Source organism: Hyperolius riggenbachi, chromosome 4, assembly GCF_040937935.1.
Source record: "Hyperolius riggenbachi isolate aHypRig1 chromosome 4, aHypRig1.pri, whole genome shotgun sequence".
Classification (NCBI taxonomy): domain Eukaryota; kingdom Metazoa; phylum Chordata; class Amphibia; order Anura; family Hyperoliidae; genus Hyperolius; species Hyperolius riggenbachi.
In genome coordinates, this window is record NC_090649.1 from 466,339,750 (window position 1) to 466,357,794 (window position 18,045).

At 48.2% G+C, this 18,045-nt stretch overlaps 1 protein-coding gene across 2 annotated transcripts in view; it reads left to right on the plus strand.

Moving 5' to 3' along the window:
- The window catches only part of AIDA (axin interactor, dorsalization associated), an 84,787-nt gene that overhangs the window by 25,625 nt on the left and 41,117 nt on the right, over positions 1-18,045 (plus strand). For both annotated transcript variants that reach the window (XM_068279683.1, XM_068279682.1), the window contains exon 2: positions 4,676-4,745. In XM_068279683.1, the coding sequence (XP_068135784.1) occupies positions 4,676-4,745 (70 nt within the window). The remainder of the gene's footprint in view (positions 1-4,675; positions 4,746-18,045) is intronic.

Sequence of the window (18,045 nt, forward strand, 5' to 3'; positions counted from 1 at the left end):
TGTCGAAGAAACCGCGAATGCCGTACAGTCTGTTGCCTCCCGGGTGCTCGGGTTCGGCATGTAGCGGAAAGAATTGACAGATTACTGGGTGGGGCTGGGGAAGACCCGGCTGTCATGGTACACATTGGCACCAATGACAAAGTTAGTGGGAGATGGAAGGTCCTCAAAAATGATTTTCAGGTACTTGGAGATAAACTTAAAGCAAGGACCTCCAAGGTGGTGTTTTCTGAAATACTGCCAGTGCCACGTGCTACATCTGAGAGACAGAGGGAGCTTAGGGAGTTAAATAAGTGGCTGAGAAATTGGTGTAGGAAGGAAGGGTTTGGGTTCCTGGAGAACTGGGCAGACTTTGCAGTCGGCTACAGGTTCTACAGCAGGGATGGGCTGCACCTTAATGGGGAGGGTGCAGCTGCATTGGGGGAGAAGATGGCTAAACGGTTGGAGGAGATTTTAAACTAGGATCTGGGGGGAGGCGGGAGGATAAAGTCTCAATACGTAGACAAGATGAGGTAAAAAGACAGTGGGAACCTATCATTATGGAGGGTGGAGAGGGGGGTGGGGACAGTGTAAAGATTAAGGAGGTTGGTAAAAATTCAAGTAGCCAATTTCATGTAAACAAAATTGGTAAATGTGGTGGTAAAAATACAAAGTGCATGGTAACCAATGCTCGGAGCCTTGCAAATAAAATAGACGAACTAGAGTTCATTCTGAATGACAAAGGCTATGACATTGTGGGAATAACCGAGACATGGATGGATGAAAGCCATGACTGGATAGCTAATTTAAAAGGATACAATGTGTTTAGGAGGGATAGAACAGGGAAAAAAGGTGGAGGGGTTTGTCTCTTTGTTAAGAATTCTCTTACAGCTGTCCTCAACGATGAGATGGAGGAAGATTGCGAAGATGTGGAGTCCGTTTGGGTAAATATTCATGGTGGAAATAAAAGTTGCCAATTGCTTATTGGGGTATGCTACAGGCCACCTCTTATTAATGAAGCTGCAGAACTGCGATTACTACAGCAGATTGAAAAAGCTGCAGGTAAAAATGAGGTCATAATTATGGGCGACTTCAACTTTCCAGACATTGACTGGAGTATTGAGGCTACCCATTCTGGTAAAAGCAGCAGATTTCTGGCAGCACTACAGGACAATTACTTGACTCAAATGGTAACTGAACCAACTAGGGGGAATGCGTTACTGGATCTGATCATTTCTAATAGACCAGATAATGTATCAAATGTGCAGGTTCAAGAACATTTGGAAAATAGTGATCACAACATGATAACGTTTGAGCTGGTGACTGATAGGCCACGGGGCAGCGGGACCACTAAAACTATGAACTTTAGAAAAGCAAAGTTCACTCAAATTAGGCAGGCACTAAGTTTGGTGAACTGGGATAATGTACTACAAGGGGAAGACACTGAAGGGAAATGGCAAGCTTTTAAACTTATACTCAATCAATACTGTAGTATGTATATCCCATATGGAAACAAAATGTCTAGGAATAAAAAAAGGCCTCTATGGATGAATAGAAAGGTTAAAGATAAAATGAAGAGGAAAAAGAATGCCTATAAGGTCTTAAAACAGGAGGGGACAGAGGCTGCACTAAGCAATTATAAGGAGTGCAATAAAAATTGTAAAAAAGAAATTAGGCAGGCAAAGATTGAAGCTGAAAAACAAATCGCTAAGGATATCAAATCTAACCCAAAAAAGTTTTTTACAAGTACATTAACTCTAAAAAAAGAAAGGTTGACTGTATAGGACTCCTAAAGGATGAGGATGGGAACTCAATGGTGGATGACCAAGGTAAGGCAGAGTTATTAAATGCTTTCTTTGCTTCTGTCTTCACAAAAGAAACAGCACTGTTGCAAACTACAGAGGCGGAAGAGTCTCAATCTTCTAACTGTAATATTAAATACTTAACGCAGGAAGAAGTGAAGGCAAGACTAAATAAATTAAAAATAGACAAGGCACCTGGCCCGGATGGCATGCATCCTCGGGTCCTAAGGGAATTAAGTTCAGTTATAGATAAACCCCTGTATCTTATCTTTTGTGACTCTCTTGCAACTGGCAGAGTCCCAGTGGATTGGCGTACAGCCCACGTTTTCCCATTATTTAAGAAGGGCAAAAAATCTGATCCAGGAAATTATAGACCTGTAAGTTTAACATCAGTTGTATGCAAACTATTTGAGGGGTTACTAAGAGATACTATACATGACTTCATAGTAGAAAATAATCTTATTTCTCAGCATCAACATGGGTTTACTAAAGACAGGTCCTGTTTGACTAACATGCTCAGCTTTTATGAGGTAGTGAATGCTAATATGGATATTGGGAATGCTGTAGATGTGATATACTTGGACTTTGCAAAGGCCTTCGACACTGTTCCCCACAAAAGTCTGGTGCAAAAGTTGAGGATGCAAGGAATGGGGAAGAGTCTGTGTTCATGGATAGGGAACTGGCTAATGGACAGAAAACAAAGAGTTGTGGTCAATGGATCATACTCAAAATGGGAGACTGTTAGCAGTGGGGTCCCACAGGGGTCTGTTCTGGGTCCAGTGCTCTTCAATTTATTTATTAATGACCTAGTAGATGCAGTAGTGAGCAATGTTGCTATTTTTGCAGATGATACAAAATTGTGCAGAATCATTAACTCTCAGGAAGATAGTGTCATATTGCAACAGGATCTGGATAGGATGGCTATATGGGCACATACATGGCAGATGAAATTCAATGTTGACAAATGTAAGGTCATGCATTTTGGACGTACTAATGGTCTAGCACCATACAAAATAAATGGGATACAGTTGGGGACATCAAACTTGGAGAAGGACTTAGGAGTACTCATTGACAACAAGTTAAATAATCGTACTCAATGCCAAGCAGCTGCAGCTAAAGCTAACAAAATTTTGGGATGCATTAAAAGGGAAATAAAAACTCGAGATGCTAGCATAATATTGCCCCTGTTTAACTCTCTAGTAAGGCCACATCTGGAATATGGAATTCAGTTCTGGGCACCACATTACAAAAAAGATATTGCAGTTTTAGAGCAGGTGCAGAGACGAGCAACAAAATTGATGCGTGGGATGGAAGGTCTCACTTATCGAGAAAGGTTAGATAAACTGGGTTTATTTAGTCTAGAGAAAAGACGCCTTAGAGGGGATCTAATTAACATGTATAAATACATCAGAGGGCAATATAATACCTTGGCGGATGAGCTTTTTGTCCCTAGGCCTTCTCAAAGGACTAGAGGACATGATCTGCGCATGGAGGAAAAATGTTTTAGCCATTTATTTAGGAAAGGGTTCTTTACAGTAAGAGTGATTAAGATGTGGAATGCATTGCCACAGGAAGTCGTTATGGCAAACTCTATACCTGCATTTAAAGGGGGCTTAGATGCTTTCCTTGCGTTGAAAGACATCCATGGCTACAATTACTAGGTAATGCCTAATGATGTTGATCCAGGGATTTTATCTGATTGCCATCTGGAGTCGGGAAGGAATTTTTCCCTTTAGGGGCTAATTGGACCATGCCTTGTAAGGGTTTTTTTGCCTTCCTCTGGATCAACAGGGATATGTGAGGGAGCAGGCTGGAGTTGTACTTTATACTGGTTGTACTCGATGGACGTATGTCTTTTTTCAACCAAAATAACTATGTAACTATGTAACATGCTGTTCTGCTGGACCTAAAGCAAGAGGGATATAGAGGCCATATTTCTTTTCTTTTAAACAATGCAGATTGTCTGGCTGTCCTGCTGATCCTCTGCCTCTAATACTTTTAGTCATAGACCCTGAACAAGCATGCCCATCAGGTGCTCTGATGCTGCATACTTGTTTCAGGTGTGTGAGTCAGACACTACTGCAGCCAAATAGACCAGCAGGATTCCTGGCAACTGGTATTTTAAAAGGAAGCAAATATGGAAGCCTCACTGTAGGTTCCCTTTAACTACTTGCCGAACGCTCCACGGCAATTGGCGTGGACACGGCGGCAGCTCCAGGACCGCTCCACGCCAATTGGTATGAAGTCCCAGGGCAGGGCTTTGCACAAGATCGTGCACGCATCTCTGCTTGAGCTCCGTCATCAGTCTCCCAGCTGCAATCTATTTACACACCGTCTATTTACAATGTACAATGTTGCGATCTACTGCAGCGCTGCACTGGGGACAGCCGTGTGTAATGTCTGTCCCCCTCAGGAGCGATCGGCTGTCATAGGCTGATGCCTATGACAGCCGATCGCAGTGATTGGCTGGAGGTGGGAGGGAGGACGGGGGCAAAAAAAAAAAAAAAGTAAAATGTAGTATAACAAAACCCCACATAAATAAACAGGACAGCAGCGGTCAGAGCCCACCAACAGAAGGCTCTGTTGGTAGGCAGAAAAGGGGGGAGGGGGACTTACTTGTGTGCTGAGTTGTACGGCCCTGCAGCGAGCTCTTAAAGCTGCAGTGACCTGAATTGTAAAAAATAGCCTGGTCACTAGGGGAAGTAAAGCCTGTGCTCCTTAAATGGTTATTAATACTATAAGTAAAATAGATACCACTCCTGTTCAGAGCTTGCCCTTGTTCTTTTTATCTTTTTTCATTGTAATGGTTATTAGTCTGTGGCTATAAATCACACACACTGCATTTGGCGAGGAACAGACACGTTGTATTCATATGTGTTTTTCTTGTTCTTCTGCAGATTAGCCAGACAGCTACAGAAAGAAGCGCAGTCTCCGGCCAACTCATCCGACTTCACAGAGGAGCAGAAGGTAACGTCAAGTGCGCGTTCTTTCCAATAACCAGCCTGCGGCAAAACTCCCGCCAAAAGCTCTCCAGCATGTGCTAAATAAAACTAACCACTTGGTTATGTCAGTCATCTTTATTTTGTGTTTCTTTGTATGTTTTCCTCTTGCCTTGTATGTTATGGATGCGGAAAGCAGCATTTCAGCTATTGAAATCTAGACACGTTCAATAAAAGGCTGATATTTAAAGCACCCCTTTTTTTTCCTGGTTTCTAATAGGTATAGTAAATGCCATGTTCCCCTCTAGCTGCCCATTATTTATCCAGGGGAAGGTGTGAAGATACCGGTAGCATCTGTGACTTCTGTAAACCCTTTGAAGCACAGTGTTTTATCTACGCATCCCCTTGCCGATGAAAGCTTTTTGTTTGCTCTTTTCTACTGTGTGCAGTAAATTAATTACATCAGTCCTTATTTACCTAAAGCTTCTGCGGTCTGCCAGGCCTCGGAAGAAGGGCAATAAAACGCTCTGCTCAACTTTTAAATGTAATTATTGTGTTTTTTTTTTTTTATTAATGAGTCACATTGTTGGCAAGCATATTTAATGTGCTATTGAGATGGCCTGGGTGCTAAAAGTGGTGCTCAGTTTACTTTAAAGGACTTCCGAGGCGAATAGAGTAAAAGAGGTTTTACTAAGCTGGGGCTTCTTCCAGCCCATAGCAGCCGTCTCGTATCCTCGCCACAGAACATCGCGCCCCCTCCCCCGCGGGTCAGGTCACCTGCGCTGGCATTCCTTCCCTTCGCGTCCATGTCATCTGGCACGTACTGCGCCTGAGCAGTAGTTATTCAGGCTGGAGTGAGCATATGATGGCTCCCACAATGCATTGCTGCTGAATATGCACATCATCCTTTGTTGTCCCTCAAAGCTAAACACACCTCCAGAACCGCTGGAATGCAATGACCTGTCAGCTTGTTAAATCTACAGAGCCACAATAATCCAACATGCATGCAGCAGTTCTGGAGGTGTGGTTAGCTTACAGGTGCAACAAAGGATGCATATCCAGCAGTGATGCATTGTGGGAGACATGATATGCTCACTCCAAACAAAATAATTGCAGATACTTTCTGTTTTAAGAAGTCAAACTTTTGTTTTCCATAGCAGTTTAGGAAGAGGGCTTTTTGGTCTCTTTTAGCCCCTTACACACTGCCAGGCCTGGACTGCCCGCTGCAGCACTAGGTACAGCTCTCATGTACTGGAGGGGAGGTCACCTGACCACCGCCAGGCCCGGACCACTGCTGCAGCACTAGGTACAGCTCTCATGTACTGGAAAGGGGGGCCCCTGGCCACCGCCAGGCCCGGACCACTGCTTCAGCACTAGGTACAGCTCACATCTACTGGAGGGAAGATCACCTGACCACCGCCAGGCCCGGACCACTGCTTCAGCACTAGGTACAGCTCACATCTACTGGAGGGAAGATCACCTGACCACCGCCAGGCCTGGACTGTCCGCTGCAGCACTAGGTACAGCTCTCATGTACTGGAGGGGAGGTCACCTGACCACCGCCAGGCCCGGACCACTGCTGCAGCACTAGGTACAGCTCTCATGTACTGGAAAGGGGGGCCCCTGGCCACCGCCAGGCCCGGACCACTGCTTCAGCACTAGGTACAGCTCACATCTACTGGAGGGAAGATCACCTGACCACCGCCAGGCCCGGACCACTGCTTCAGCACTAGGTACAGCTCACATCTACTGGAGGGAAGATCACCTGACCACCGCCAGGCCTGGACTGTCCGCTGCAGCACTAGGTACAGCTCTCATGTACTGGAGGGGAGGTCACCTGACCACCGCCAGGCCCGGACCGGTGCTGCAGCACTTGGTACAGCTCTCATGTACTGGAGAGGAGGTCACCTGACCACCACCAGGCCTGGACTGCCCTCTGCAGCACTAGGTACAGCTCTCATGTACTGGAGGGGAGGTCACCTGACCACCGCCAGGCCCGGACCGGTGCTGCAGCACTAGGTACAGCTCTCATGTACTGGAGGGAAGATCACCTGACCACCGCCAGGCCCGGGCTGCTGCTGCAGCACTAGGTACAGCTCTCATGTACTGGAGGGGAGGTCACCTGACCACCGCCAGGCCTGGACTGCCTGCTGCAGCACTAGGAAGAGCTCTCATGTACTGGAGAGGAGGTCACCTGACCACCGCCAGGCCTGGACTGCCCGCTGCAGCACTAGGTACAGCTCTCATGTACTGGAGGGAAGATCACCTGACCACCGCCAGGCCCGGACCACTGCTTCAGCACTAGGTACAGCTCACATCTACTGGAGGGAAGATCACCTGACCACCGCCAGGCCTGGACTGCCCGCTGCAGCACTAGGTACAGCTCTCATGTACTGGAGGGGAGGTCACCTGACCACCGCCAGGCCCGGACCTGTGCTGCAGCACTAGGTACAGCTCTAATGTACTGGAGAGGAGGTCACCTGACCACCGCCAGGCCCGGGCTGCTGCTGCAGCACTAGGTACAGCTCTCATGTGCTGGAGGGGAGGTCACCTGACCACTGCCAGGCCTGGACCGCCTGCTGCAGCACTAGGTACAGCTCTCATGTACTGGAGGGAAGGCCACCTGACCACTGCCAGGCCCGGGCTGCTGCTGCAGCACTAGGTACAGCTCTCATGTACTGGAGGGGAGGTCACCAGACCACTGCTGCAGCACTAGGTACAGCTCTCATGTACTGGAGGGAAGATCACCTGACCACTGCCAGGCCCGGGCTGCTGCTGCAGCACTAGGTACAGCTCTCATGTACTGGAGGGGAGGTCACCTGACCACCGCCAGGCCCGGACCGGTGCTGCAGCACTAGGTACAGCTCTCATGTACTGGAGGGGAGGTTACCTGACCACCGCCAGGCCCGGACCACTGCTGCAGCACTAGGTACAGCTCTTATGTACTGGAGGGGAGGTCACCTGACCACTGCCAGGCCCGGGCTGCTGCTGCAGCACTAGGTACAGCTCTCATGTACTGAAGGGGAGGTCACCTGACCACTGTCAGGCCCGGGCTGCTGCTGCAGCACTAGGTACAGCTCTCATGTACTGGAGGGGAGGTCACCTGACCACTGCTAGGCCCAGACCACTGCTGCAGCACTAGGTACAGCCCTCATGTACTGGATGGGAGGTCACCTGACCACCGCCAGGCCCGGACCGCTGCTGCAGCACTAGGTACAACTTATCTACTGGAGGAAGGTCACCTGACCACTGCCAGGCCCGGACTGCTGCTGCAGCAATAGGTACAGCTCTCATATACTGAAGGGGAGGTCACCTGACCACCACCAGGCCTGGACTGCTGCGGCAGCACTACGTACAGCTCTCATGTACTGAAGGGGAGGTCACCTGACCACCGCCAGGCCCAGGCTGCTGCTGCAGCACTAGGTACAGCTCTCATGTACTGGAGGTCACCTGACCACCGCCAGGCCCGGACCGCTGCTGCAGCACAAGGTACAACTTATCTACTGGAGGAAGGTCACCTGACCACTGCCAGGCCCGGACCGCTGCTGCAGCAATAGGTACAGCTCTCATGTACTGGAGGGGAGGTCAACTGACCACCGCCAGGCCTGGACCGCTGCTGCAGCACTAAGTACAGCTCTCATCTACTGGAGGAAGGTCACTGGAGGGGAGATAAATCGCTTTCCTGGCCAAGACATTACTAATGTATCCAGGCTCACAATCTGCATCTCATTTAGTCGCCTGTCAGGCAGAGGACGGGGTGAGGAGACAGTGTAACATTCTTGAATGATTATCTCAGCCCCCCAAATGAGCTGAAACAGGAAATCGCCAAAGAGCAAAGCACTGAGCAGAGTATGGGGGTCTCGCAGGGCCTGCCGGGTCCTTCCCATCCACAGCGATGTGTCAGCTCTGCAGGACCGCAACACCTGCGCTATGTGTGTGGTTGAGGACGCCTTCTCCTACATCATTCCCATAATATGATACGGAAGTAATAACCTGGCCATACTCCACACTTACTAGCAGCTATCCACAAATTCCTGATGTTTGTTTTACCTAACACCTCTACGGATGGTCAGAGGTTAATAAGTTGAAGCAAATTTATGCTACTTGGCACTGGACCAGTCAGAAGCTGTGGCATTTGATGGACCATTCCCAGGGTCCTTAAATTTGAATAAAATTAGCCTGCAGTTTGCATTGACTTATGGCACTTATTGGCACGTCCCTGACCAGCATACCTGTGAAATAGCTGCTGGGAGATTTGGGCGCAGGGTAAAGCCGATATACGACTCACCCTGCACAAGTCTCTGCGGCACTAATTACTATTCCCCCTCCAGGCCGCCGTGGATGGTGGGAAATGATGGCGGCCGAATTAGTGTTTTAAAAGTAATTTGAGCTCCGTCTTTTGACGGCGCCCAAATGACTCACCGAGCGCAGCTATAGCTGTAATTCCTATTACGGCCTATGGTGGCGCTTGCCTTGACCATCGCTGTTTACCACCTTTTTCACCAATCGATATTAAAGGACCACTATTGCGAAAAAAGTAGCCAGTTAAAATCTGACAGAACCGACAGGTTTTGGGCCAGTCCATGTCCTCATGGGGGATTCTCAGCATTTTCTTTTTCAACAGCATTTCCTGAACAGCAGTTGCAAAGTCTAACTGACAAAACAGTGTGCAAGTGAGTAGGGAGGCTGTCTGGTATCTTACTATTTTGGCAGTTAAACTGCTGTTCAGGAAATGCTGTTGAAAACAAAGCAAACCCTCAGAATCCCCCATAAGAAGATGGACTGGCCCAAAACCTGTTGGTTCTGTCAGATTGTAACTGCCTATTTTTTTCGCGATAGTGCGCCTTTTAAAGGGGCACTACAGCGGAAAACTGTAAAATTTAAAATATGTGCAAACATATACTAATAAGAAGTACATTTTTTTTCCAGAGTAAAATTGGCCATAAATTTTCTCCTATGTTGCTGTCACTTACAGTAGGTTGTAGAAATCTGACAGAAGTGACAGGTTTTGGACTAGTTCCTCTCTTTATAGGGGATTCTCAGGGATATATTTATTTTCAAAAGCACTTAGTGAATGGCAATTGCTCTGTCCAACTGCCAAAAACACTGTGTATCAAGCTGGGAAGCTGGCCAGCATCATTGTTTAAATCCTTTTTAGGGAGTATCTTTATAAAGAATAAAAGCCTTGCTGAGAATCCCCTATGAAGAGATGGACTAGTCCAAAACCTGTCACTCCTGTCAGATTTCTACTGCCTACTGTAAGTGACAGCATTATTGGAGTAAAGTAATTTATGGCTCATTTTGCTCAGGAAGAAACGTACTTCTTATTTGTTTGCACATATATTACCGTATTTTTCGGACTATAAGACTCACTTTTTCTCCCCCAAAAGTGGGGGGGAAAAGTCAGTGCGTCCTATAGTCCGAATGTTACATATTTGGACCTGTGCCTGTGTTTTTTACCCCATTTCTGCGATGTCTGTATTTCCCCCGCTGCCGTGTCTGCCTGCACTCCGTGTCCTCTGTGTTTGCGTGTCCCTGGTGTTTGCGTGTTCTCAGTGTATGCATGTCCCCCGTGTCTGCCTGCACTCGTGTCCCTGGTGTTTGCGTGTCCCTGGTGTTTTTGCGTGTCCTCGGTAATTCCATGTCCCCGCTGTTTCCATGTCCGCGGTGTCTTAACACATATAAGTAGCTGCCACATAGTCATCCGGCTGTCCCCGGTTTCCCTTATACGTACCTCTCTTGCAGCTTTGATTATCGCGCTGTCCCCGGTACTGCCGTAACTTGTAACAATCTGGAAGTCCCGGACATCTGTGCAGGGAAATGCACCAATCAGGCGGGGGCGCTTGCCTCAACCGCCAATCATGCTGTGCAATGCTCGAGTGATGGTGTTGAGGGCGGGACCACCTCTCCGTCATTGTGGCCAATCACAGAGCCCTCTGCCTGATTGGTGCATTTCCCTGCACAGATGTCCGGGACTTCCAGATTGTTACAAGTTACGGCGGTACCGGGGACAGCGCGATAACCAAAGCTGCAAAAGAGGTACATATATGGGAAACCAGGGACAGCCTGATGACTATGTGGCAGCTACTTATATGTGTTAAAACACCGCGGACACACAAACATTGAGGGGACACAACAAACACCAGGGAAATGGATATACCGAGGACAGGCAAGCACCGGGGGACACCGAGTGCAGGCAGACACGGGGGACACGCATACACTGGGGACACAGTGCAGGCAGACAATGACACCAGATGCACAGACCAGGACAGGACACGCAGACACTGGGAACATGGAGTACATGCAAATACTGGGACACGCAGACACTGGGGCACAGGGGGGCATGCAGACACTGGGGACACAGGGATAGAAAACACTGGGACAATGGGGATAGAAAACACTGGACATGAAGGAAACCGTGGGCAAGGGGACAGAGGAAGGGGGACAGAGCACAGGGCATCAGACACCAGGGACACAGGTGGACAGAGGACATTGAGACATCAGTGGACACAAGGGGACAGTGGACACAGAGGGACATAGGTGAACACAGGGGGGCAAAAGTACATGAAAGACATAAGGGGGGCATAATAATTAGGGGAAAAGGTCCATAACACGCCCCTGTACCATGGACGCACCAGGTTTAGTATATTTTTATTTTTCCTGGGTTTTTGTCCTCTAAACCTAGGTGCGTCTTATAGTCCGAAAAATACGGTAAATTTTACAGTTTTTCGCTGTAGTGCACCTTTAAATCATATGCCCCTAGAACATTTCTGTTTTCTCATAGCAGATGTTTTGTCGTCTTCTGTGCCTTAGATGCTTTCAGCAACTAGCAGGTGAAAGATTATGCATAGAAATCGCAAACTAAAAGAGCAACATAATGAATACAATTGCTTTTATTTTTTTACAATATTAATTTATAGATTGTCAGTTTTTGCTGATTGTAAAAATCTATCTTCTCTCTGATTTACATTCTGACATTTATCACTGGTGGTGACCTCTTTAGTTCTGCCAGGTGATCTATACGGAATGCTCATTATTGAACGTTCTATGCACAGAGGGAGATACTGCTTGCTTGGCAGTTGGAAAAAGCTGTTATTTCCCACAATTCAACGAGGTTCACAGACTGCAAACTGTCACGACCATTGCCATGACATCACACTGTGGGAGGGGTTTCACCACAACATCAACCATACAGACCCCCCCTGATGAGCTATTGGAGAAAAAGTAAAGATTTTCTTACAAAAGGGGGTATTGGCTACTGATTGGGATGAAGTTCCTCTCTAAACTGCAGGTGCCGCTAGTGTCAGTATTCTTCCCCCCCCAGTTGGCTGTGTTGGTGTTCCGGGATCAACATAAAGCGGACTGCCTTGCGGCGACCCTGCGCTGTAGTTCCCACACAACCAGTGCGCCTCTCTCTGCTGATCCCCCAGCCCCCACTTCGGCGGGTCGCATTGGAAACGCCATCTGACCTGCGTCCTTTATGGCTTTCCAGGGATTGGCGGCGCTGGAAGGGCTGGATGTATATGGAGAGCGGATCAGAGCTTGGCAGCTCCCCAGCCAGCATTATTCATAGCTGTGTTGTGAAGCAGCCGCACCCAGTTTAAATGAGGAAGTGACAGTTAGTTTATGAACTGCTGCGCAGTATATGTCTGGCTCTATATGGGGATATATACGGCCGTACCAGCCTCTCGCAGGCAGCGTACATCTGGAGGATTTGTCGGCAGGCCTTGTAGACGGCTGTAAAACACGCTGTTGCTGTTAAACAGAGCATTTCGCCGTCCCCCAGTGACTTCCCAGCATCTGTGTCTGAGTCTCCACTGTCCGTAACCTTCTGTTATTAAACAACTACACTAAGCACCATTCATGCCTATTATTTATATAGCCCTGGCCTATTACACAGGGTTTATATGGTGCGGAGAGCTACCCACCAAGGGCATAACTAGAAATCACTGGGCCCCCCTGCTAAACTTTGGATAAGGCCCCCACCCCTTGCTTTCTAAACTGAAAGCCAATGTTATTCAATTGGCTAGTGCACACTTGAATATGTTTTCCCCATGCAGATAAAAACAGACAGCAAGCACTGCATGCCATTTCTCTTTCAATTACATTAGCATCTGATAAATGTGAAGGTTTTCACATATACAGACACACATGGTGTGCTGAAAACGCATACTGAAAACCGACAGATGAGTATGCTTCCAGCCTCAGCGTACACTCACTCTGTCCCTCTCTGATGGAGCAGAACTGGCTCTGCAGACTCCTCTGGCATCACTACAGTACAGAGCACTTGGGGGAGGGGTAGAGATGTTGGGGGCTGGGCGCTGTACACAAGAGCCTGCTGCACACTGAATAGGGACTGTAAACAAATCATACAAAGTTTTGCAGACAAAGATTTGTAATCAGTGGCTGAGCAGATGCAGTCATTAGAACAGTTGTGCAGAGAGCAGAAAGTTGTTTATTTTTCTCCCTGTGCCCTTAGTTGTCCCAAGGGGGCCCCTTGCAGTTTCTGGGCCCCCTTGCAGCTGCATCCCTTGCAGGGTCTGTTGTTATGCCCCTGCTACCCACATTTGCCCCTGCTTTACAGCCAATATCCAACTAACAAGCTGCAAATAGACACCCTCTACTTAGTGCCAAGAGGACCTTGGGGTGCCTTCACACATATATACAGCAAAGTCCCCGTTATCCAGAACTTGGGCAACTGGAAGTCTCAACTAACTAGCATGCATGAGGGGAAAATGGGAGACTGTGCTTTGGGGTTTTTCTTTTTTTTGGGGAAGAGGGGAGGAGCGGTTTCAAGGGCATAATACTCCCGAGCCTCCAGCGCCATCTTCTAGCCTTCCTGTAGCTTCTACCAGCTTTCCGGCATCTCTGCATCGCTCCCGGCGGGTCATGTGACTGGAGCCGTACACGGATGCCGGAAAGCCACCAGGAGCCACAGAAAGGCTTGAAGATGTCGCTAGAGGCTCGGGGAGCATCTTATGCTGAGGGGAGGGGGAGGAGGAGAACTTGCTTTTTCGGCCAGGTGGTCAAGCAACCAGACTATGCATATGTATCCGACGGGATGAGGGTGCATGCGGCTTGTGGACAAATCGGGTTCCACCATAGTTTAATTGAAAATATCAGCGAGCCGGCAACAATGGGGAGATGCAGGCGGCACCTGGTAATTGTTTCTTTTGCTATGTTTTGTTTTTATTTCGCACCACCAGGGGGGTTTTAGTTTTAGGCCCATTTTAGGGCCCATTCACACTTGCGTTTTCGCAGGAGTGATTTTTTTTTTTCCCGCGATTTCACCTGGAAAAATCACTGAACACAGCAGCGATTTTGCCGTGATTGCGTTTAGCACTTCTATAGCCCTAAAACGCGATCGCCGGGAAAACGCCTGAAAATGGTGCAGGCGACGCGTTTTGTATTTTTGGCCGATTTGCGGCAATTAGCGCAAATCGCCCAAGTAAGAACGGACCCATAGGGTTTCATTACGCTGGCGCTTTTAAAAAGCGCTAGCGTTTGAGCGTTTTTGCCAAAATCGCTGCAAAACGCTCTAGTGTGAATGGGGCCTCACACTTAATCAGTTGCTCTCAGTTATAACTGAAAGAAAACTGATTTTCAAAGTGAAATCCATGTTTTCCTATGGCACATTTCACACTTAACGCGTCTTAACTGAAATCTTTTTCCAATACACTGCTATGGAAAAAACCGCATACCAACGCACAGTAACGCATACCAACTGATTAAGTGTAAAAGGGCCCTAAGGCACCACCAGGGAAAAGGGAGGGGGGGGGGTTGGATTAGGCACCATCAGATGGGTTTAGGGTTAGGCGTAGGAGAGTAGGGTTAGGTTTAGCTATAGTAAAATATTGGTAACAATTGCCAATATTTTACTAATGAAAATTAACACTTTTTTTAAAGAGAACCTGAGATGGAGGGAAAGAAAAGTTGTTGTTTTTTTTGTTTGTTTTTTTGTTTTTGTTTACATACCTGGGGTTTCTTCCAGACCCCTCCACACAGATGTTTTCAAATTGGCCACAAAGTCCTCTAGTCCGCGGCGCATATTCAGCCCGGCCGTGCACGCTCCTGTAGCTGGAGGGGGGGGGGGGGGGGGCTGGAGGAAGCCTCAGGTATTTATAAATGTTCCCCCCCCCTCCCTGTCTAATGTATTACAGATGCGGTCAGCTACATTGTTAATTATTGGTGGTCTGCAGAATGAAGCCAATAAGCAGTAAGGGCTGGTGCACACCGAGCGGCTTTTTCAGCGTTTCTGCAGCCGCTTGCGGCTCCGGATACGCTTGGTCAATGTATCTCAATGGGGTGGTGCACACCAGAGCGGGAGGCGTTTTGCAGATACGAATCCTCCCGGGGTGAGGCATTTTTGGGATTTCGGATGCATTTCTGCCTCAATGTTAAGTATAGGAAAAACGCAAACCGCTCTGAAAAACGCCTGTTCAGAGCGGTTTTGCCGGCGTTTTTGTTACAGAAGCTGTTCAGTAACAGCTTTACTGTAACAATATATGAAATGTACTATACTGAAATCCGCTGCAGCAATCCGCGAAACGCTAGCAAAACGCCATAGAAAAATAAGAAAAAGCATTTCAAAATCTGCTAGCATTTTGCGGATCTGATAGCGGTTTTTGGTGTGCACCAGGCCTAATTCGCTGATTTCCAATCAAATTCCACATCAGGTTACACTGTTGTCCAATTGGACTGCAGGTTGTCACCTGGGTATGCTTCACTGTCTGGTGCACAAAGATGTATACTCCGGCCCCCCAGCAGTGTGAAGCATGTTGACCCGGCCCTCGACCCAAAACGTTTGGGGACCCCTGTTGTAGAGTATCGGTAAATATATTGATATTTTACTATCTGCATTGTTCCTTCGTCCGAGTTTTTTCAATGGCACCCAAAATTCTCATACGCATATCCGGCATCTGGTGATCCCCACCGGTGCTGGATGTAGGGGACTTTGAAGTATAAATCTCAATGTATACATCAGAATCATTTTATTTCGCCAAGCATGACTGGTCATGCCCGGAATTGGGTTTGGCACAATACATAGCTTCTAATAGGTACATAGACAAGAGGCAGTGAGAGCGTCACAATACAATAGGGACATGACAGTAGAGACATCTCAAAGAAAGCATATCAAACTCAAAAAAGGAAAAAGACTGTGCACAGTCTGCGCTCAGCGTCTGTGTGCATATTGCCGGCAGCTACTTTGCAGGTGGTAGGCCATTGGTAGAGGGTGGGAGAATGTTAAGGGAGTTCAGGAGGCTGACGGCCGAGGGGAAGAAAGAGTTCTTGTGCCTGGAGGTCTTAGTGTGGATGGCCCGGAGTCTCCGGCCCAGTGGAAGTTGGGTGAAAAAGTCGTGCCCTGGGTGTGAGGGGTCACTTGCAATCTTCAGTGCCCTGGCACGCAGTCTTGTGCTGTGCAGGATGTCAAGTGGGGGCAGGGGTCTCCCTATGATCCTCTCCGACGAACTGATGATCCTCTGTAGTTCGTGTCTGTCACTGGCAGTAGCTCCCGCATACCAGACCAAGATGGAGGAGCAGAGGATCGATTCAATGGTGGCGGAAAAAAAACATGTTAGGATCTCATTCGCCATGCCGAACTTCCGCAATTGGCGGAGGAAGAACAATCCCTGCTGGGCTTTCCGCTGGGTTGCCATGATATTGGTCTTCCAACTGAGATTGCTAGAGATGGTAGTGCCCAGAAGGCGGGCACAGGGCACTCTGGCCACCTCGGCACCGTCAATGTAGATGGGAGGCGGGGTGGGAGCAGACTTCCTAAAGTCAATTACTAGCTCAACAGTTTTGGCTGTGTTGAGCACCAGACTGTTCTCAGTGCACCACTGGCATATTCTCTCCACCTGCTGCTGATACTCCTGAATGTTGTCCTTGGTGACGAGACCAACAATGGTGGTGTCATCAGCAAATTTTATGACTTTGACAGAGGCCGCTGTGGATCTACCGTTATTTGTGTAGAGGGAGAACAACATTGGGGACAGGACACAGCCCTGGGGTGCCCCTGTGTTGGTTGTCGCTTCTCTCGAGTAGATGTTCCCCAGCCTGACAACTTGGGATCTCTTAGAGAGGAAGTCCGTGATCCATAAGCGCAGGGTGGGGTGGACCCCTAGTGTATCCAGGACATCCTGAAGGATGCGTGGACATATCGTGTTGAATGCCGAACTGAAGTCTAATAGCAGTACTCTGGCGTACGCATCTGGTCTGTCGAGATGGTTAAGGATGTATTCTAGACAAATGTTTAGGGCATCATCGGTAGACCTGTTTGCCCTGTAAGCAAACTGGTGTGGGTCCAGTAGGGGCAAGGTGGAAAGCTTGAGGGAGGATAAGACCACTCTCTCCAGTGACTTCATGATGACAGACGTCAGGGCCACCGGCCTGAAGTTATTGAGCTCAGAGATGCCATGTTTCTTAGGTACAGGTATGATGGTGGACCTCTTGAAGCACGCAGGGACTCTGCCCTCTGTCAGTGACTTATTGAAGATTGCAGTGAGGATGGGAGCAAGTTGCCACGAACAGGTCTTGAGGCAGGCTGGGGACACGCCGTCAGGGCCTGAGGATTTCCTGGCGTTTAGCTTGGACAGGAGGCGCCGAACGTCTGCCTCTCCCACCACCAGAGAGAGTGAGTCCTCAGTTGGCTCGCGATACGCGTGGAGTGGGGAGAGAGTAGGAGGTGGTAGGTGCTCCCCAGGCTCAGCCTGACTCTCGAACCTGCAGTAGAACTTGCTTAGTTCATCAGCCAGCCCAGCGCTGGGAGATGCGTGCTGCGGTGGAGGCTTGTAGTTTGTGGCAGCCTTGAGCCCTTGCCAAACAGCTCGTGAGTCATTCGAGCGCAGGTTCTGCTTCAACTTCTCAGCGAACTCCTTTTTTGCGGTTCTCAACTCTCGTTTCAGAGAGTTCCTCGCCTTCCTGAAGTCCTCCCGATTGCCCGCCTTGTGTGCCGCCTCCTTTTGTTTCCGCAGTAGCCGAAATGTAGCCGAAGTGTGCCACAATGTATATATCTACAGTGCTACAATGTATAAAGTGTGTTAGCAAAGTAGATACTCTATTGATACAAGCCAGAAGTTTTAAATCAGGATGATAACATTTATTGGCTAACTAAAAATGAATAAAAATAAGCAAGCTTTCGGCCTTGCAGCCTTCGTCGGGCTTATATCCTGTTAGTTTGCAGGCTGGTGGTACAGGCAGCTTTATACATGCAACATCAAAAGGGAAAACAGATTTTTTTTTTTCAAGCATAAATACATGTCAATAAGATACCTTAATTCAAACAGACCATCTAAATGGGGTTTATGGCCCATACTCACGGGCAGCAA